General features: G+C 43.4%; 1 protein-coding gene across 6 annotated transcripts in view; it reads left to right on the top strand.

Moving 5' to 3' along the window:
• Positions 1-21,773, top strand: part of ATP2B3 (ATPase plasma membrane Ca2+ transporting 3) — a 182,714-nt gene that overhangs the window by 35,506 nt on the left and 125,435 nt on the right. For 2 of the 6 annotated variants that reach the window (XM_038747649.1, XM_038747651.1), the window contains exons 1-3: positions 1,746-1,790; positions 12,362-12,565; positions 12,683-12,994. In XM_038747649.1, coding sequence (XP_038603577.1) covers positions 12,790-12,994 — 205 coding nt within the window. In that variant the 5' untranslated portion in view covers positions 1,746-1,790; positions 12,362-12,565; positions 12,683-12,789. Of the gene's footprint in view, positions 1-1,744; positions 1,791-12,361; positions 12,566-12,682; positions 12,995-21,773 lie in introns of those variants that run through there. The other 4 variants (XM_038747650.1, XM_038747653.1, XM_038747654.1 and 1 more) reach the window with 3 other exon arrangements.

Consider the following 21,773-nt stretch of genomic DNA (forward strand, 5'->3'; position numbering starts at 1 on the left):
ACCCCAGCAAGGGGGCCCCTCCAGCCTGCAGAGTGGAGGCAGAGGGGTGGCTCCAGGCTTGCCCCCCAGAACTGTCAGGAATCCCTTCTGTTGCCCCCCTCTGCACATCTGGAAGCTTTTGAACCTGCAGCGGGTGAGGAGTGCTGGCCATCTGCCACAGGATCAGAGATAGTCGGGAGCCAGTGGGCAGAAACACAGTTGCTTCCACTGTTCAAAGTCCAACATCCCCCTGGCCCCGGCTCTTTACCAGCAGCAGTCCAGCAGAGTTTTAAAAGTCTAGTAAGTAGTTCCCTCAGGTAAAATAGCTGCCCATCCCTGATGTAGAGAAACGAAAATCTAAGCATTGTTAGCGTTCAGAATAACAAGGAAAAGGCAGAGTTTTGTCACTCTCCAGATGATGATACACCCAAACCAGGCATCCTGCATACAGTTCTGGTTGCTGCATCTCAAGGAGGATACAATATGGCAAGAGAGAAGGGCAGCCAGGATGATCAGTCAGTTAGATGGAGTGGTTGCACATAAATAGAGTCTGAAATGATTAGACTTCGAGCCTGGGAAGACAAATCAATCAGTCATATTTTTGAGGGTTTACTTTGTGCAGAGCACTGTACTAAGTGCTTGGAAGAGTTCAGTATAACAGAGTTGGTATAACAAAGCCTGAAAGAGAACACAATTGTTGCTTGCAAAATCTTGGAGGGTGTGGAAGGGCTGAGCATTTTTAGGCTCCAAATCCCATAGTTCCAGGACAAGGGGGAATGCATTGATACTTGACGTTGGTAAGTTCAGAACACATAACATTTCTTCTCATGGCCAGTGGCCAATCTATTAACTCTTTACCAAGGGAAATTGTTCAGGCCAAAATCACAGGTTGCTTCCTAAGTGGTTGGATCAGCATTCCGGAATGGTTCCTAGTTATGAAGCTAGGCATGTAGAGGAAAAAGTTAGGGATGTTCGAAGTGGAGGTCAAGACAGGCAAACAGAATAGTGAGCTAGATGGACAATCAGACAAACCCAGTAGTTAGGTAAGAATCAGGATTTACCTTATGCTCTAATTTGGGTGAGTCAGAAAGCAGAGAAGCATATAAAACTAGAGGATATCAAACTAGAGCAGTGGATAAGGAGGTCAAAGTTATCCAGTTCCTCTACTTCATCTACAGAATCATTTCTACAAAAGAACAAAACACTTCATTATTAACAGTCATCATTAATGTGTCAGGTTAAGGAAAGTTCTTCAGGTTAACCTCAGACTTGCAAACTTCCCCTTATTAGCATGTCCTTCTACAGTATGCTGATTTGGGAGTGCTATTTAAATATCTCTTACAAAGAAGGTTTGAACTCAGTGGGTAGCTGATTGATTCCCCATGATTTAATTGCAGAGTATGTGACCTTTAAAAGAGGAAATAGGCCTGGATTAGTCCTGGGTGACCCTTTGGCAAATCAGTGGGTAACTCGGGTGTGAACACACCTATGTCCACATGTATGGAAGGATTTGGGAGTTCCCATATCAGTGTCCTTCTAAAAATCTAATGAGAAGATCCTTCATCTTTATTGGTAACTTTGAACCTTCCAGTCTCTGGCAAGTAGACACATGTAGACACAAGAACACTCAGTTTGTCCATTTATGCTCAGCCTTGTGATAGTCATGCAGTATCAAAAATTACACTGGTCTCCTGGTGGCTGTTTTCCTAAACTGGGTGCGACCAGGTTCTCTTTTCTGTTCTTGTACAAGGGGCCTGATATCAGGACAGCCTTTTAGAGAAGATTTCCTGATTGCTTAAGAAGCAAATGAGGTAAGCCATGACTAAATCTCAGACTTGAATCTCCCACTTCTGTTTTTGACCCAGTTGCTTATAAAAGATATAATGGAGCAGATTCAGCCAGGTTAGTCCCAGCAAGTAAGAGGCACTTTAGAAAGCCGCACTTTCTCTGCCAAATCACTAGAATGCCATTTAGTTGTTACTTTAGGCAATTAGTGGTGACAGGGGGGACAGAGCTGGTGCAGATAATGGAGTACCACAGTTGATCCCCAAACCTCATTTCAGCCATTAGTTGAAACCTCCCCGCACCTTCCTCAGAGCCTCGGCCTAAAGCTCTTGACAATGGTTCGCTTTTATAGTTGCTCATATTTCCTTTTCTTACCCACCGGTGGGATTTCTGATGATCCGGGAAATAGCCAAACTGAAGCCAGAGGGAGGAGGAGGAGAGCTAAGAAGCCTGGATAGAACACAATCTAGATAATCAGTTTTGAATCATGATAAATTGCCTGATCTGTATTGGCCTGGAGGAGTCCTCTGAGCCAACAGATTCTCAGGGTTTAGAATTTAGGAGTTGGGAGAGCTTGCTCAACACTTCATGTTGTAGGGCCCTGAGTCAGGGAACCATCACCAGAGAGGAATTTTCCCTGTGGTAGATGGAACATACTATTCCCGGGGCCCTATTTTTTAAGGGGATTCCTTCAAGTTAAAGGTTTTTGGACTAGATTGGGATAATGATGGTGACTTTACTATACAACATAGGACAGAGACAGTTTCTAATCTGGTTGTACTGTATTTACCCCAGCTCCTGGTACATAGTCAGTGCTTAACAAATATTATTATTATTATTACAACATCCCACTACAGTTCAAATGGGAAATGAAGTTGAGAGGTTTTTTATTATTTTTTTTGAATGGCATTTGTTAAAAACTTACTACGTGCCAGGCACTATTCTAAGCTCTGGGGTAGATACAAGCTAATCTGATTGGACAGAATTCATGTCCCACATGAGGCTCACGGTCTTAATTCCCATTTTATAGATGAGGTACAGTGAGGTGAAGAGAAATAAAGGGATTTGCCCAAGGTCATACAGCAGACAAGTGGTGGAGTCCACCAGGTCTTTCCACCAGGTCACCCTGCTATTCAGTGGAATTCCATCTCTGTCCCCTTTAGCCCCAGATCACCTGAGTCAGTTAGAAGCCAGTGCTGCCCCCCAAGACTCTCTCTCTCCCTAGAAAGCACTTGTTGCTTGGAGAAATAGTGCTGGGAGGGTGGAGTGATTCCTCCAAGCTGAGAGTGAATCAGCATGAAGCAAAGGGCAGGCTGTCCTGCTGACGTTTCACATTTCACAGAAGACGGGAGCTGAGACCCTGACCACTTACGATTATTAAAGATACCACAGTGCTCCTCTTGCCAGAATTGGGGTACTGACCTTAATGTCCTGGCCATTTCCAAATTAGAGAATTATGCTGTCATCTCGAAAATACAGAATTTGCCTACAGTTTCAATTAGTTATAGTGTTCCTCAATTCCTGCCTGGTATTTATCTAGTGCGATCAGATCATCCGAAGAACGTTTGCTCTTGAAGCTTCCCAAAGTCCTAATGAGCTAAATCAAGAGCAGATAGTCTACTTACCATTTCACAGATGGAGAAGCTGTAAGGCATAAAAGGGAAGGAGTTCATGGAAAGCAGCATAGCCCAGTGGTTAAAACAAGAGCCTGGGAGTCAGAGGACCTGGGTTCTAATCTTCCTCCACCCTTGCCAGCTGCAGTTAACTTCTCTGTGCCTCATTTACCTCATCTGTAAAATGGACTGTGAGCCCCATGTTGGACATGGACTGTGTCCAAGCTGATTATCTTGTATCTACCCCAGCCCTTTATACAGTGCCTGGAACAAAATAAACTTAACAAATACCATAAAAACCGCCAAAAACTCAATCATGTTTCTCCAACAGTGCAGCTTCAAAGGTAGGATTAAAACCCAATCCTCCTGGCTGCTGGATAGGTCAAACTTCAGTCCTTGATGAAGTGAAGGAAAATAAAGGGAAGCAGCGTGGCTCAGTGGAAAGAGCCCGGGCTTTGGAGTCAGAGGTCATGGGTTCAAATCCCGGCTCCGCCACTTGTCAGCTGTGTGACTTTGGGTGAGTCACTTCACTTCTCTGTGCCTCAGTTACCTCATCTGGAGAATGGGGATTAAGACTGTGAGCCCCCCGTGGGACAACCTGATCACCTTGTAACCTCCCCAGTGCTTAGAACAGTGCTTTGCACACAGTAAGCACTTAATAAATGCCATTGTTATTATTATTATTATTAAAGGGATCTTTCGTTCCATTAGCGGAGATGTGAAAAAAATCACCTATGAGTTCAAACATCATTCTTTCACAGAATAAGAAAATAGCTCATTGTGGACAGGCAACGTGTCTACCAACTCTTGTATCGTACTCTCCCAAGTGCTTAGTACAGTGCTCTGCACTCAGTGAGCGTTCAAGAAATACCATTGATTGATTTTTAAAAATGCACCAAAGATGGTAAAGTATACTAGCTCTGAGTGACACATAGAATGCTTGAAGAGCTTACTTGAATTAATTGAAGACCTTAGGAGTACCTTTAGTTTTGTTGGGCTGTGGTGGGGTCTGGGTCATACTGACGACGGTAGTTAACCAGGTGGCCTCCATAAGGTAGAGAAGAATCTGATTCCTGTAAGGGAAAATGGATGAGTCTTGGTGAAATGGTCTTTCTAGGGTGAAGTTGTTAAAAAGAAGGGATGAACAAGTGAAACTAGAGGAGATATCAGTTTCCCCACCCTGCATATGGATGCAGTTGGGAAGTGAGGCCAGGATTCATTAGTGGGCACAGTTTGGCTAGAGGAAGGCATCTGTTCCTTCCTTTAAAGATGGGTTACACGAGAATCCCTGTGGGGGTGGGAGTGTTCAGGACATCCTTGTCGCTAAGTACAAACCATTTTTTTAGCCTACCCGCCCCTTCTGCCCTCCCACTAGCCGTGAAATAAATGAAATCAGCTCAGTCACAACCACTCTTGAGCCTAGGTAGGGCAGGTAGAGAGCGGGATGAGGGTATTTAGGGGAATTTGAAGAAATGAAGGGCTTTGAGAGAAATATAAAATAATAGAGACATATGAGGAGAAGCTGATCTTGCCGAAGGCAGGAGATTGAACTAGATCGCCATTTGAGATCACTCCCAGCTCCAGAAAACTTTAAAATGGTCACATAAGTGTGGGATATTAGTTGGACTCAATAGTCTCAGGCTTTATATCAGTAGGAGAGATTTAAACATTAATTTAACGTAACCTTCCCAATTTTCATTCCAAGACCTAATCTGAAGGCAGAGTAGAATACCGGACCGGACATATCAATAATCTGCATCAGTCTGGCAAGACACCAGACTTAAGTTTTCATTTGGAAAGGCAAGTTTCATGAGCACTTCGTGTTCTCCAGTCAGTTCTGAACTGAACCTAATGATTCGTGATCCGTCAAGAGTAGCATGTGACCAACCTCTAACTATAATGGTATGGACTGCTCCTGGTCCAGATCTGAGGCTCTTTCCTCCTACCCTAACCAGTGATGGTGGGATGGTGGTGGGAAGAAGGATAGAATGGGGAGCAAAGGACTATCCAACATTTGGTTACGGGAACCACCATCTCCATCGATGCATCACTTAACATAATGATAATGATAACTGTGATATTTGCTAGGTAAGTATTTGCTAAATGAGATAGAATGGTTGGATGCAGTTTCTGCCCCCCATGGGCTCCCAGTTTAAGTGGGAAGTAAGGGAAAAGGATAGTCAGACATCTTCTCTGACTAAACCCTCATTCCCCCCCCACCACCCACTCTCCCCTCTATGTCAACTCTGCACTTGACCAGTACCCTTTAAGCAATTTCCTACTTACTCCAGCCCCACAGCACTTCCGTATATAGACTTATACTCTATTATTTCCCCTATCTGTAATTTATTTTATTGTCTTTTTTCCGTGAAGACTGTAAGCTCCTTTTGGGCAGGGATCACATCTACCTCCCCTATTTCACTGTAATAATAATAATAATAATGGCATTTGTTAAGCACTTACTGTGTGTAAAGCACTGTTCTAAGTGCTGGGGAGGATACAAGGGGATCAGGTTGTCCCATTTGGGGCTCACAATTTCAACCCCCATTTTACAGATGAGGGAACTGAGGCACAGAGAAGTTAAGTGACTTGCCCAAAGTCACACAGCTGACAAGCAGCAGAGCTGGGATTTGAACCCATGACCTCTGACTCACAAGCCCATGCTCTTTCCACTGAGCCACTTTCCCAAATCTTAAGTACAATGCTCAGCACCCAGTAAACACTCAATAAATATCATTGATCATTTGATTATCAGATCCTACCTCGAGATTTAATCTGTGCCTTTGGGTGTACTTTGAAACCTGAGCCACCTGGACTCTGAAACTCTCTCCTCTATCAGCAGCACCCTTCTGATTTTTGCTTTTATGATGTTCATGTGGTCTTGTCTTTTATGTTATTTTAGTGTTTTATTGTTTTATCACCTCCTATGGTTCTGTCTTCAGTCCCCACTCCCTCCTTATATTTTGTCATTGTGAGCCCCTTGATGGCCAGGGACCATGCTTACCCGCCTTCGTATTCTTGCCCAGTGCTTAGAACTTCTACACAGAAGTTTAGCCCACAGATTGGATTTGGTGTTACACTGAGACAGCACTTTCTACCTGTAGCAATTCCTTCCTCAATGCATTCCAACTTCCCAACATCCAGAGACCCAGACACCAGCAATGAGGACTGGCAGGAAGGAGGTGCTAATTCCATCCATTCCAACTCAGAATCAGGAAGTGTCCACCGAAGACAGAAGTGGCCACCCAAAACAGTCAAATCCCACTCTCTGCCCCTCCCTTGCTCTTCATTCTTGGCCAAGGAAACTCAAATGTGATATAACTGCCCTCCTACCTTCATTTAATAGTATGCAAATGATTTTAGAGTAGTGCATTTTGGTTTTCCCAGGTAAGCAATCTCCAGCTCCATGCTGTCAGCTCCCTGTTATTGTTTGAGTGATCACAGCCATAACAGAGGCATCCTCACATAGACTGTTGCGTGTTTCCCCACTTAATGATAGGGCTAGAGTGCCTCTTTGCTTATTGTTGAAAGAGGCATTCCTTCTGGGCTCTGGGACCAATAATGCTTTCTAAACAGCCCATTTCTCTACACTAAACTATGACCAAAAATGAAGCTGGTGTTCTTCCACAGAATCACAGATAAATTGAAATTAAAGTAACTCACCCGAATGGGTAATGATTTTGGAAGGATTACTACCACCCTGAAAGTGAATTTGCATGGTAGTTTTTATCCCAGATTCTGTGGTACCTTGGGAGTGAATGATTGAAGGGGTTTGGTTTTAGAGGGGAGATTTTTCTGATCGTAATTCTTTTTCACCTATTTTAAATCTGTTTAAGTAAAATTATGCAGTATGCGTCAAAGAGGTTTCAAATGTTTTGTTTGGCCCAGGTATCTTCTTTCATATGTTTATCTTTGGATGATAAGATGAGTTCATAATATGAGTTCATTTTTTAAAACATGGCCTAGATCACAGCTAGCATTTGAACTAGTCCTTAAGTTCCTTGTGCTGAAGTCAAATAGCCCAAAGCTCTGTAGAATCCGAAGACTGAAAGAATCCCAAGGTTCTTATAAAGTTGAAAAGCTTTGTGTTATAGGGACTCTGGGTGTAATAGCAAATCCAAGTGTTAGCTTCTTTCAACAAGATGGAGGGTAAGTGTTGTTGGTCTTTGTGTTCCTTATGAAAAAAAAGCTTCTTCATATATTAAAAAGGCAAATCATATTTAAACCAGACCAGTCCAGATTCTAATCAGCCTGAGCAAGACCTCCACGGGGAATTTGTTTCCCCTTTTCTTAGAATTAGGAAATCCATTTTAGGCTCCAGTCATCTAGTTAGGAAGTATGGTAAGTGTCAGGCTAATTATTCAAGTCAAAATCCATTCAGGTCTCACCATCTTTATTCATTCATTCATTCATTCATTCAATCGTATTTATTGAGTGCTTATTGCATGCAGAGCACTGTACTAAGCACTTGGTAAGTACAAGTTGGCAACATAGAGATGGTCTCTACCTAACAACAGGCTCACAGTCTAGAAGGGGGAGACAGACAACAAAACAAAACATGTGGACAGGTGTCAAGTCATCAGAACAAATAGAATTAAAGCCAAATGCGCATCATGAACAAAATAAATAGAATAGTAAATATGTACAAGTAAAATATTCACCTGCTAATGGATTGCAAAGATTTGCATAAACATTCGGTCATCCTCTCCCTCTTCTAGGATAGAATCTATCTGTACCCTTAGTCTGGAATTAGAGTTGTGTACAGAGGCATAATTGCTTTTCCTGAGACCCGGGATCATGTCTTTAAGGCCTATATGTCCTGCCCAGCCTGCCCCAGAAATAAGGGCTGGAGTCAGAAGGGGGCTGTGGAGAGAGGAAGAACTTGGTTACTTAAGCAGCTGTGAACTGGGGAGACTGGGTGATGATAAAAGCTGTGCTTTGAAATCATAGACACCCAGAATCCCTAGTTATCGTGCCAGAAGCTGATGAGTCAATCCTCTCCCTTCTGGTCTGATAGATTAAATTCCATGTCGTTTGCCATGTAGGATGTCAGAGAGCTGTTATCTATATATATATATATATATATATATATATTTTAATTTTCAAATGGCAAGTCTCTGTTCATTGAGCATGGAGAACACTCAAAAGTCCCACAGAGATTGGTTAAACATGGACATTTGTCTTGGGATTCCTGGTCAGAACAAGGCACATAATGGTGTATTTTTCTTCACCAGGAGGTTGCAGCATCATGGAATTATGTTGCTAATGGAAGTCCAAGCTGTCTGCTTAAAGTGTCCCCAAAGGAGCGGACTGGACTTCATGATGTCAACTGTGAGGCTCAGGCACCATCCAACACCACTTCAGTCTCTCTTCAGTCTCTCAACCCTAATCTCTGTTCAAACCCATGTTATTTTCTTGCCTGAAACGTTTTGAGGCAGAGTTCAATCACTTCAACTTTTCTGTCTAAAGAAGCGATTTAATGGATTAGAATGCCTCCCTGAAAAAAAGAGAAATTTGGACTTCACCCTTGACTTTGACACTGGCTTCTTCGGACATTGAATTTCAACCTTATGTTGCTTATTTCCCCTTCAAAAGGCAGAGCAAATAGTTCAGTACTGTACTTGCCCTCAATGTTTTTGTTTCCTGAAACTGCTAAAAGTGTGCATACCTAAGGGGAGTAGTGGGAAGATTGGAAAATTTCTCAGGAATGTTGAACCCAGAGAGGAGAGCTGAGGGGCTTTGCATAGTTGCCAGATAATGGAAGAAGCAGTGCAGGATTTTAGAAAAAGATCTTCCCTTCCACTTACCACTTCCTAACCAGGGACTTTATTCTTCTTCTGTTGAATGCCTGCTGATGTGTTTTCTGTCTCCCCCCACTGACAGAGATCCCACTATTTTGCTCAGAGTTTTCTTCAAGCAAAAAGGCAACGTTGCCCTCCCACCCCAGGGCTTTTGGGTGTGGAAGGCTCTCCTCAGTCAAGTGCTTTGAGCTCTTTTGGTGAGAAGCATGAGGGGATTAATAATTTAAAATTCTGACTTTTTTAGAGTTGTAAAGCACTTTGGTAATGGAAAGTTCCATACAGTGCCCATCAATAAATGAATGGATATGAAGTAGTATTAGGAAAGGCTAACAGTGTTTCTAATTGGGATTTTATAGTTTTGCAAAAGGCCATTTTTTCGGTTATTATTTCAGCAGGGTGCAACAATTAGACTTGTCCAGTCATTACTGTGGCAGAACAGTAAAGGCATTGAGGTAACATGACAAACAAATCATAACAAAGAGATAAGCCAAAGAAAAAAATACACACAGGAGTGGTGGGCAACTGAGGAGTAGCATTTAATTATTGTTATTATTAACAATAATATAAACATTTGTGGTGCTTACTATGTGCCAATCCATGCACTAATTGCTGAGTAGAAACAAGATATTTTCTGTGCACCTGTCAAACTAAGTGAACATTTGTTGAGTCCCAATGATGAGTATTCAGTCCATGTTACAGCTTATGCATTATACAAATTTAATAATAATAATAATAATGGCATTTATTAAGTGCTTACTATGTGCAAAACACTGTTCTAAGCTCTGGGGAGGTTACAAGGTGATCAGGTTGTCCCACGGGGGGCTCACAGTCTTAATCCCCATTTTACAGATGAGGTAACTGAGGCACAGAAAAGTGAAGTGACTTGCCCAAAGTCACACAGCTGACAATTGGCAGAGCCAGGATTTAAACCCATGACCTCTAACTCCAAAGCCCATGCTCTTTCCACTGAGCCACGCTGCTCCTCTATCATTTATACATGATATCATGGTGATTTTGTAGTGGAGTTGAGTTCAAAATTCCCATTTCCTGGAGACCATGCCTGTTTTCCTTCACATTGCCTCCCTGCCCTTGCGGGCTGGGAATGTGTCTGTTTATTCCTATATTGTACTCTCCCGAGCAGGGCAAGTCACTACATTTATCTGTGCCTCAGTTACCTCAGAGACAGAGACTGTGTCCAACCCGATTTGCTTGTGTCTATCCCAGTGTTTAGTACAGTGCTGGCACATAGTGAGTGCTTAACAAATACCATGATTATTGTTAGTAGTAGTACTACAGTGCTCTGCACACAGTAAGCACTTAATAAATATGATCAAATGAATGAGAAAACTACTAAGTCTTTGGCATTGTACAATGCCCTTAGGTTTTCAGGAAGGAAGAAGGATATGAAAAGCATAACTCTTATCTGTTTAGTCTTTATTCCTTTGGGGGCTGTGAGGTAATAAAAATGGTATTCATTAAGCACTTTCTAGGTAACTAGTACTATACTAAGCTCCGGAGTAGGTACAAAATAATCAGATAGAACACAGTTCTGTCCCACTTAGGGCTCATGGTCTAAGGGGAAGAGAATAGGTATTCCCCATTTTACAGATGAGGAAACTGAGGCACAGAAAAGTTAAGTGACTTGCCCAAGGACACACAGCAAGCAAGTGGCAGAGCCAGGATTAGAATGCAGGTTATCTGGTTCCCACATCTGTGCTCTTTCCACTGTGCCATGGTATTTCTACAGAGCTCCTTTTTAAGCCATCCATTCACAAAGACCACCTGGGTCAGTCATAACAAGGAGCACTATTTTCATTTTCTCCCTGAGGGAACACCATCCTCGGAGGTGAATGAATAATGTCAGCATGATTAGAAACGAGAAAATTGATTACAGCACTTTTCCTGACCAGAAATGTTGGTGTGGATTGCTACTAGAGGAAAACCAGCAGCAGATAGACTCAGTGGATTACTGGCCATTTCCACAGAAAAATACCTAGTCTCTCCCAAGTTCATGAAGCTGTAGAGAGTCTGGAATGTTTGGGGTAACTTGGCTCCAAATTCTTATAAAAATGAATTAGGCTTGAGAAGAGTGAGGTCCAGCTCCAATAGAGTCATGTGATCCTGGTTGCTGAGCTGTTGTCAGGAGACTGTAATCAATTCCCCAACTAGGTGGAGGGTACTTTCACCTGAGTGAAGTCTTCACTAGCCACTAAGAACGCTTGCTCAGGTCTCCTTCCCCTATATGCTTTCCAGCAGGCAATTAGCTATAGAATGCCCTACCAGGCTGAAGGCAGGGCTGCTATTCTGTCAACTGAAACCCCATGAGGACTCTGTGTTGTATCTTCTCAGTGTTTAATATGGGGTGTGACATAAAGTAAGTGCCAAATAATCCCTGAAGTGATTGCTAGTAGGCAGCCCAGGGTGCCAGGGTGAGAGAGATTGGAGGATACCCACTACCTATCTGGTGTATTCTGTGCTGCTAAAAGCCCTTAGGCTAGCTCTAGGGTAAACACAGATATCTATTGGCTTGTGTAAGTGGATTGAAATCCCTTCTGTATCCTTCACTACAACCAATTTAAAAGCATTATGTTTTGTTCGGGAGAATAATACTGCACAGAATCGGGTAACACTCTCAGTACAGGCAATAGACTTTACCCTCTTAAAGACTACGCCTAAACCATTGTGTTTCTACTGCATTTTGTGAATTATGTATGGGAGAATGAGTCACATGTGAATAGGTGTGTGTCATATGAATAGATGTGAGTGGCTGGATTGAAAGGTCTTCGGCTCTCTATTTGCTATTTTCTCAAAAGTGCCCTAGGGCTTTTATTCAAGTATTCCTACTGGTGCTCATAAGCCCAGTTCCTTCCAAGATGCCCCTGCCTACCTCCTAGGTCTTCTGGAAAATCTGAATCCATCCTTACCACAGTATCTTCACATCTCAGTTTCTTGCAGGGCTGGAACAGCAGGAAAGCTAGTGGTTAGGGCCAAGAGATCTTAAAACACTTTAGGATGGGTACAGCATGAAAGAAAAGAGATTGGGGGAGCTGGAAGGTGGAAACTCCTTACTTTCGGGGAAATCTCAGTTGGCCTGTTGGTGGGGGCGGGGCAAGCCTGGGTCCATCTGTCACTGACCTGAACTTCTTTCTTTCCATTTTCCTTTTGTGTGTGTCATTTTCTCAGGTTTCCTCAGTCCAGTGGAGACACTAGGTGTGCTAGGCCCTGATCAGGATCCCATCACCTGCCAGAAACAACCTTGTCCATGGATTGGCCCCCTCATTCCTCCCTGACACACCGTGGCCCCCGTGACTGTTAACTGGAGTTGAATCCATGAGAGAAGACCCCAGATCTATAGCATGAAATCAACAGAGACCAAATCTTAACCAGGCATGTGAGGGGCCACAATTTCCGGGGGAAGTCGATTGGGAATCCTGAAATTGAAATTCCTGGTAGTTCCTCTTAACCGAATTCTCTTCTTCCCCTCCACCCCTTCTTTCTCTCTAGGCGTTTCCATCTTTCTGTCACACTGACCTACAATCGTCCCAGGCCAAAACGTCTACCAGCCACACGCCACCAACCTTGAAGTCAAGAGGGCCCCTAGTGAAGACGAGATGGGAGACATGGCTAACAGCTCAGTGGATTTCTATCCCAAGAACCAGCGACAAGAGCTGAACCATGCTGGTGGCTTTGGCTGCACCCTGCCGGAGCTGCGCTCTCTCATGGAGCTGCGGGGAGCGGAGGCTCTTCAGAAAGTCCAGGAGACTTACGGAGATGTCAACGGCCTCTGCCGAAGGTTAAAGACCTCACCCACCGAAGGTAAGCCTCCTCCCTCTAGCTCTAGGGAGGAGTGAATGGATCTGTTGCTCTGTGTGAGGAGGGGAAAATGTCTGGCCTCAGTTAAGAGATTGGTTAGCCTTGGGGAATCACAAAAGCCACAAAGGAAGAATAACCATCTGGGAAAGACATAACCAATCATCTGTCCACCTCCTGGGCCTGCCACGCTGGCTGGCCAGTCCACATTGTTTCCTACACTGTGCTTTCCAGTGTTCCGAGAAGTCTAGTTTTCAATGACGGGAGTTCTGAACTAGCCAATTCCTTCCCTTCGGGTGGTTGTGCCACTGCTTGAGTGATCTCACTGTGAGGAAAATATTTCCAGACATTCAGCCTAAATTTTCCTGATCTCCATTCCTGAGCGTTATTCCTAGTTCCATAACACCAGGGCTCAGAAACTAGAGACCTGAAAAGGAGGCCAAGGAGGCCTCTTGGATCCAGACATCATTTCTCTCAGTAGGACTATCACCTGGTATGTCCATTCCACTGTTGTGCACAGCCTTTTTCCACATTCCTGGGTTCGTGTGTCTGGGGCTTTAAGGAATGTTAAATGTCGGAGTCAGCTTCGGGGGGGTTCTTGTGGCTTGATTTCCACTGGTTGACCAGGTCCACAGCTACACTCTGCCCACCCCTGGAGAGACCCCCTTTTACTTTTCAAACAAGCGCTTCAGCTATATAAATTCCAGGAAATGGCAGAACCTCTGTGGCTCCTCTGGTATGCTCTCTGCTCCCTCCTGCACTCTCCCACCAGTGTCTCAGAAAATCATGGATTCCTCTGGCAGGATTATAATTACCATTAACCATCTCTAACCTATTTATAAAACCTCCACAGAAACAGATTCCACTGCCTCACTTAGCAATTCATTCCAAGGTCTAATAACCCTCCCTGTCCAGAAGTTATTCAATCTAGCCTAAGTCCCTCATTCTTCATTTTAGCTCCCTTTAGCTAATCTCCTTTCTACTTCTCAAGAATGCGGGAGAAAGTGCACAGAGCTGTTTTCTACACCCGGTAGGAATTACTGTAGATACTAGTCCTAAGTTCTCCCTAAGTAGCTCCTGATTAGTTAAAACCTGACTTTGGAACAGCCTGTCTCTGCCACCCATTTCCGCCTCTCCGCTGTTGGGTCCCACATCTATCCTTACGTCGATTCCCACTTCTTACAGCCAATCACCTAAGGACCCCAAACGCTGTGCTAACTTTAAAAATATTTGCTAAGTCCAATGTGTCAAACACTGTGCTATGCTGGGTTAGATACAAGATAATCAGGTCAGCCCCGGTCCTTAAACCACATAGGAGGGAGCAGGATTTATTTCCCATTTCACAAATCAGAAAACTGAGACCTAGAGAAGTTCATTCATTCATTCATTCAATCGTATTTATTGAGCGCTTACTGTGTGCAGAGCACTGTACTAAGCGCTTGGGAAGTACAAGTTGGCAACATATAGAGACGATCCCTACCCAACAGCGGGCTCAAGTTAAATGATATAGCAGGCAAGTGGCAGAACTGGGATTTAAACCCACATCCTCTTACTTCCAAAACCCATGCAATTTTCACCAGGCTGCCCTGTGATTCAAAGGTGTCCAGTCCCTGAAAATTGGGAGCCTGAAAAAGGTGTGAATTTAGCCATGGTTTTTAATCCTTTAATAACTAAAATATTAATAAGTACAATGTACTACACTTCCTGAAATGTTTGTTTTTTTTATTTTTGAGGGTGTGTGTGTATATACATATATTTACACATATAACATATGTGTGTATAAGCACTTAGTGCAGTGCTCTGCACACAGTAATTGCTCAATAAATACAATTGAATATATATAACTTATGATATTCGTTAAGTGCTTACTATGTGCCAGAGTCTGTAATAAGCACAGGGGTAGTTACAAGCTAATCAGTTAGAGACAGTCCACATCCCACATGGGGCTCAAAGCCTTAATCCCTATTTTACAGATTATGTAACTGTGTCACAGAGAAGTTAGGTGACTTGCTCAAAATCACACAGCAGACAAGTGGTGGAGCTGGAATTAGAGCCCAGGTTCTTCTCACTTCTAGGCCCATTTCTCCCCACTAGGCCATGCTGCTTCTCTAAATTGCTAAGTGAGTGGAAATCCCCCCCACACACATAATGTACTGAGAGGTCTGAATACTTATGATGTGCTAAACGTTGTGCTCTGGGAAACATGAGGGCTCAGAATTTAAGAGGTAGATATCTTATTCCCATTTTACAAATAAGGAAACCAAGGCACTTGAAGGTTAAGAGACTTGCCCACAGTCACAAAGCAGATCGGGGCAGAGCTAAGATTTTTCTATTCATGCTTTTTCCAATAGGCTCCACTGCATTCTCCTTGACCCAAACTAATAATAATAATAATGGCATTTATTAAGCGCTTACTATGTGCAAAGCACTGTTCTAAGCACTGGGGAAGTTACAAGGTGATCAGGTTGTCCCACAGGGGGCTCACAGTCTTCATCCCCATTTTACAGATGAGGCCCAGAGAAGTGAAGTGACTTGCCCAAAGTCACACAGCTGACAAGTGGCGGAGCCGGGATTTGAACCTCTGACTCCAAAGCCCATGCTCTTTCCACTGAGCCACGCTGAAACTAGCAACTGAAGCAATTTAACACATTGTCGGGGTAGCATTTAGTTTGGCTTGCTTGCTTCTCCTAGCTCCCCCAAACCTTTCTCCCCACTGTGCCACACTCTCTCCCGAGTCTCTGGCAAGACCTGGGTCCCTCCTTCTGATGCCTGCCATAGGGGTGTTACCTGCAAGTCTTTGTCTATTCCTCTACCCCTGTACATTCAGGTTACTGAACATTCAAGAATGTTTGATTATGGGAAGCGCTGCAGTAGCTAACACAGCACTGGACTAAATGCTTAGTACAGTACAATGGAATCAGCAGTCACGATCCCTGCCCTCAGTGAGTTTACATTCTAGCAAGGGAGGCAAACGCTAAAAAATAGTTTAGCCATAGAAGGAACAGAGGAAAAAGATATGGATGTGAACACTCTAGAGAAGATGGTAAAGACATGAGCGTATTTGTCACGGAGCAGCTGGTGTGAGTTATCCAAGGGCTTAATAATAACCATAATATAATAATAATAATAGTAACAATAATTCCATTATTTGTTAAGACCTTACTGTGTGCCAGGCACTGTGCTGAGAGCTGGGATGTATACAACCAAATGGATACGGGACTCACAGTCCTAATCCCCATTTTACAGATGAGATAACTGAGGCACAGAGGAGTTAAGTAACTTGCCCAGAGTCACAAAGCACAGATGTTAGGGGATGCAGAAGTGCTGAAGTGGCAGTTGTGGAGGATGGAAGCTTGGAGGATGAGAATTGAACAAGGGAAGGCCTCCTTGTGGTAATCACTCGGCCCTTCATCTCAAATCCTCTCTTTTAGAGGAAAGTAGGCAACTCTCTTCTGTCAGAATTATGATTTTGTCCTCCACATAACCTTGAACCCGCTTAGGTGATTCATATTTGGCTGGATTTGTTGCCTGACAGATGTCTGAGTGGCTAAAACCCCCCAGGGGTATGGTGCCCGGCACTTTTGAGATCCTCAATCACTGCTCTATTTCTTCACAGAAAAATTATTCCCTTAACCTCTCCCTCTCTAATTTCAGTGCACATTCTGGCAATGGAGGCTTGGGATGGAAGGCCCACAGCTAAGGCTCCATGCTTGCTCCCAAAGAACTAAAAATCGGGTGCCTAGTCTGTGCCCGGCGGTGACCCCTCAGGGCCTCGTCTTTCTAGAGAAAGTTAAAAATCAGGGAAAACATAGAGTCAGGTAAGGGATGGGTCACCCCAAAGGAAATAATAATAATTTTGGTACTTGTTAAGTGCTCCCAGGGACAGAGGAGATGGACATGGGGAGAGGGTGAGCAGAGGCCAGGGAAAACAATGTCTTTAAAGATGAAGTGGGGAGAGGAGAATGAAAGGGAGAGGGAGAATGTATATCAAAAAATACTCTCCAAGAGGGACAGAAAGACGAATTGCCTGCTGGGACTGGAGAGAAGTCACAGAGGAATGGGGAAGAGGGAGGAGGAAAGTGGAGGAAGGGTGTCAGCTGTGTGACTTTGGGCAAGTCACTTGACTTCTCTGGGCCTCAGTTACCTCATCTGTTAAATGGGGATGAAGCCTGTGAGCCCCACGTGGGACACCCTGATCACCTTGTATCCTCCCCAGCGCTTAGAACACTGCTTTGCACATAGTAAGTGCTTAACAAATGCTATTATTATTATTATTATTATTATTATTATTATTATTATTATTATTTAAAAGCAAGAATAAAAGAGGAAAGGGGGAGTCTTTTGAAATTCCATCTCCTCCAAAAGACCTTCCCAGATTCATTTTCATCTCCCCAGATTAAATTGCCCATAACCAACTCTAGCACTTGCATTTGTATCTTACATATCCTGTAGCTTATATATCCATTGCTAACCCTTATTCAAATCCACTTTACTTTCTTCCTTCAATCTGCATGTTCTATGGTCGGTCTATCCCCCAGATCATAAACTTCTTGAGGGCAGGGATTGTGTCTAATAGTTTTTGTACTCTCCCTAGTTCTTGATGTAGTGCTCTACACACAGTGAGTACTCTTGATTGATTGACTGAAACATGTTAAGAAGCACTGAGAACAGGGAGCAAAATCAAATAAGGTACAGCAGGAAGAATGCGCAGACTTGGGAGGGTACAATATCAGAACAAATTTACCCAGTCAATCAATCAGTGTTATTTATTGAGCACCTATGTGCAGAGCGTTGTACTAAGTGCTTGGGAGAATACAATGCAGTGGGCTTAATAGACACATTCCCTGCCCATAAAGAGTTACAGACTAGAGGAGGAGGCAGACATTAATATGAATAAATAATTTATAATATATAATTTAAAATATGTACATAAGTGCTGTGGGGTTGGGAGTGGGGTGAATATCAAATGTCCAAAGGTCACAGATCCAAGTGCATAGATGCTGCAGAAGGGAGAGTGAGCCAAGGAAAAGAGGGCTTAATTGGGGAAGGCTTCTTGGAGGAGATGTGACCTTAAACTGTTACCCACACTGCAAAGCCCACACTGCAAAGCCCCAGACAGCAGCAAATTCTAACCAAAAGTCACCTCCAAACCCTCCAGGAAGCAAGCCTAGCTAGCTGGGAACCTTGGAATGGGAGAGGAGAGTACAGCTCCTCAACCAAGTACAACAAATGCGGCCAACACATGAAAAATACATCTGCAGAAAAGAGCCATGAACTAGAAATGTTTGTACAACCTCGGGCTCCAGAGAAGAAAAACAGAAAGACAAAAAATGGGAGTTAAGCACGGGAGGAAAAAAAGAAAAGAGTCAAAAGGAAAAAAAAAGAGAGGGAAATGAAGATGTTAGATGACACCTGAAGATAGAACAATGCTTTAGAAAAAGAGAGAGAAAATCTCAGACAAATGAGAAGAGAGTAGAGAAGTGTGTCAGATGGCAAACGATCAGAAACAGCATGTTTTAAAAATCAGGAAAATTGAGGAAAAAAGGAAAAAGAAAAGACACTTATAAGAAACAAATAAGGGAAAGGGGAGAAGATGATGGGACAGGACAGGTTCTCCTTGGGTCTGCACGAAAACACTGAGATGGATTAGGAATCGTTTGGAGGTCATCGTAGGTGAGGGTTTGAGGTATGTTAGGTGAGGATGCCTGGAGGAAGGAGTGTGTGCATATGCTGTGTGTGTATGTTGTGTGTGTCTGGGTTGGATGTGGCAAATGGTTTTCAGGGATGCGTAGTCGGTGTGGGGGGACGGAGAGGAAGGGACAGGACCTAGGAGTGGAGAAACCCTCCTTCCCACATCTTTAATCCAGAACGTAGCCAAGTAATCCCTCTGTTACTTAAATTAGCCAAGTTGAAGGACAGGTAATTCTATAATTTAAGAATAAATTAAGAAGTAAAAGGAAAAAAATCAGGAAAAACATAATCATATTTATTGGGCATTTACTATGTGCAGAGCACTGTACTAAGCACTTAGGAGAGTGTAATACAACAGAATTAGTTGTCATGTTCTCTGCCCATAATGAGCCTTACAGTAAGTTTAGAAGTGATATAAAAGGTAGTTCAATGGAATGACTTCATAGTTTTTCTGGGTGTTAATTGAAAATCCTTAAGTAAAAATCGTCATCTGGGTAAATTACTTTTATCCAGCAAATTTTCTGCCTCTCCTGCTGCTCAGCCAGCTCTTGCAGAGACGGTCCAAATGGAGTCAAAACCCATTTTGAAGATGCTAAAGAGATCAGGGCAATGAAACAAATGGATGTGTTTCTACTAGAATTATTGATTTTCTATCTTTATGTTAGTACACTGAGGGGAAGACTTCTAGGGAAAATGAAATAGCATAGAAAATGTTAGGGTTCATCCCCAATCTGGTGTTGGACAAATCCCGAGGTAACACTTCCAGTAAACCCAGTATCAAGGAGTATCTCCTTGATTACCAGTAATGAGTCATCTCTCCAGGTCCCCATCTATTCTGTTATCCTCTCAGCACTTCTGCTCCTTCTTAACTAGTACTTCTGCTCTCACTGCTTCCCATTACTCTTTCCATAATCATTCGGTCAATGCTATTTATTTAATGCTTACTGTGTGCAGAGCATTGTTCTGAACGCTTTGAAAAGTACAGTGCAGCAGAGTCAGTAGACATGATCCCTGCCCACAAGAAGCACAACAATATTTACCTACTCTACTATTTGAGCACTTCATTCAATCGTATTTATTCAGTGCTTACTGTGTTCAGAGCACTGTACTAAGCGCTTGGGAAGTAAAAGCTGGCAACATATAGGGACGGTCCCTACCCAACAGTGGGCTCACAGTCTAGCACTTCTTCCTCTTATGTGTAAATTATTTCATATCTGTCTCCCCAGCTAGGTTGTAAACTCCTTATGGGCAGGGATCACGTTTTTTTTTTTTTTTCAATTACACTGACCCAAGAGCTTAGAACTGTGCTTTGCACTCAGCAGGCACTCGATATCTATATGACTGAGTGATTGACTGATACATTTTGACAGTCTGTGTGTCACTAACTCGGAGCAGAGAGATCCCAAAAGTAAAATGGGTATGAGATTCACTGTCATGTAACCAGAAGCTGCCACCTATTCTAAATAATGGCCCTTTACCTAGTCTACGCTTACAAAATGAAGAGAACTGAGGCAGATAGCCTTATTGTTCAAGGAAAAAGAATTTGCCTTATTTATGTGGGTCTTCTAGACTGTGAGCCCGTTGTTGGGTAGGGACCATCTCTATATGTTGCCAACTTGTACTTCCCAAATGCTTAGTACAGTGCTCTGCACACAGTAAGTGCTCAATAAATATGACTGAATGAATAATTATTTGAATATTAGGCTTTGGAGGTGTTGAGCAAGCCCTAGCCATGAAGCTTGCATCCTCCTCAGATAGAACTCAAGTGGAACTCACAGCTCTGTCTGAGGTGGGTGCGAAGCTTCATAGCCAGGGATGATCACAAAGTCAGTCCCTTCAGGAAGTTGTTTCATTTTGGGGGTTTGAGCCTGCTGTTCTAAAGAGACTGTCCAAAGAGGAAAGAAAGGTTTTGTGTGAAAGTCCTGCCAACTGAAGCTCCAGAGAGTAATAACTCGGTACTCAAGCCAATTCTGCCAAAGTGGCAGCAGAGTGACTTTAAACACTGCCACCCAGAGCGCTCCAGCTCCTCAGAAGAAGGCAGGCCTTTCAGGAACCAGGGAGTTCTGGCAGTTGGGTATTGGTTGGAGAAATGTAGAGCCCTCACGGCTACAGCATAGAGTTGCCCAGTTCCTTCCTCTGAACTCTCTTCTATTTCAAAGCAGGGCCCGTTGTTGCATTTACTTCCTCTAGTGAATGAAAATTCTTCATTGAAAAAGGGGATGAAGATGATGATGATGGTAATTGTTAAGCGCTTACCATGTGCCAAGCACTGTTCTGAACGCTGGGGTAGATACGAAGTAATCAGGCTGTCCCACGTGGGGCTCACAGTCTTAATCCCCATTTTACAGATGAGGTAACTGAGGCACAGAGAAGTTAATAGACTTGCCCAAAGTCACCCAGCTGACAAGTGAAGCAGCGTGGCTTAGTGGAAAGAGCACAGGCTTGGAAGTCAGAGGTCATGGGTTCTAATCCCAGCTCCGCCACTTGTCAGCTGTGTGACTTGGGGCAAGTCATTTAACTTCTCTTTGCCTCTGTTATCTCATCTGTAAAATGGGGGTTAAGACTGTGAGCCCCACGTGGGACAACCTCATAATCTTGTATCTACCCCAGCGCTTAGAACAGTGCTTGGCACATAGTAAGTGCTTAACAAATACCATCATCACTATTATTATTATCATTATTATTATGTGGTGAAGCCAGGATTAGAACCCACAACCTCTGACTCCCAAGCCTGTGCTCTTTCCACTGTCATCTGTCTTCTAAAATGAAAGAAGGAAATACCCACTATTCAAATTTGAACTTTCTCCAAAGAGTTCAAAACCATATGTGAACTTGGGGTGGTTATTGGTGGTCCCATTGTCCCTCCAGAACCTCCCTTTCTCTGAAAATTGAACTGTCCATCCGGGGAGTCCAAGGACTAGCATCACTAGCATGTGAGAGAGATGGAGAATTAATTCTCTCTTTCAGTCTTCCAACCACCAAAATGCATGAAGCCCTGCAAACTCATAAAGCTTTAGGAGAAACAATCGAACAGTCCAATAAAGGACCCCAGCCAATTTTGCCACATCTCTCCCTCTTCTTCCCCAGTGCTTGT

The sequence above is a fragment of the Tachyglossus aculeatus genome, chromosome 6 (genome assembly GCF_015852505.1).
Source record: "Tachyglossus aculeatus isolate mTacAcu1 chromosome 6, mTacAcu1.pri, whole genome shotgun sequence".
NCBI lineage: Eukaryota > Metazoa > Chordata > Mammalia > Monotremata > Tachyglossidae > Tachyglossus > Tachyglossus aculeatus.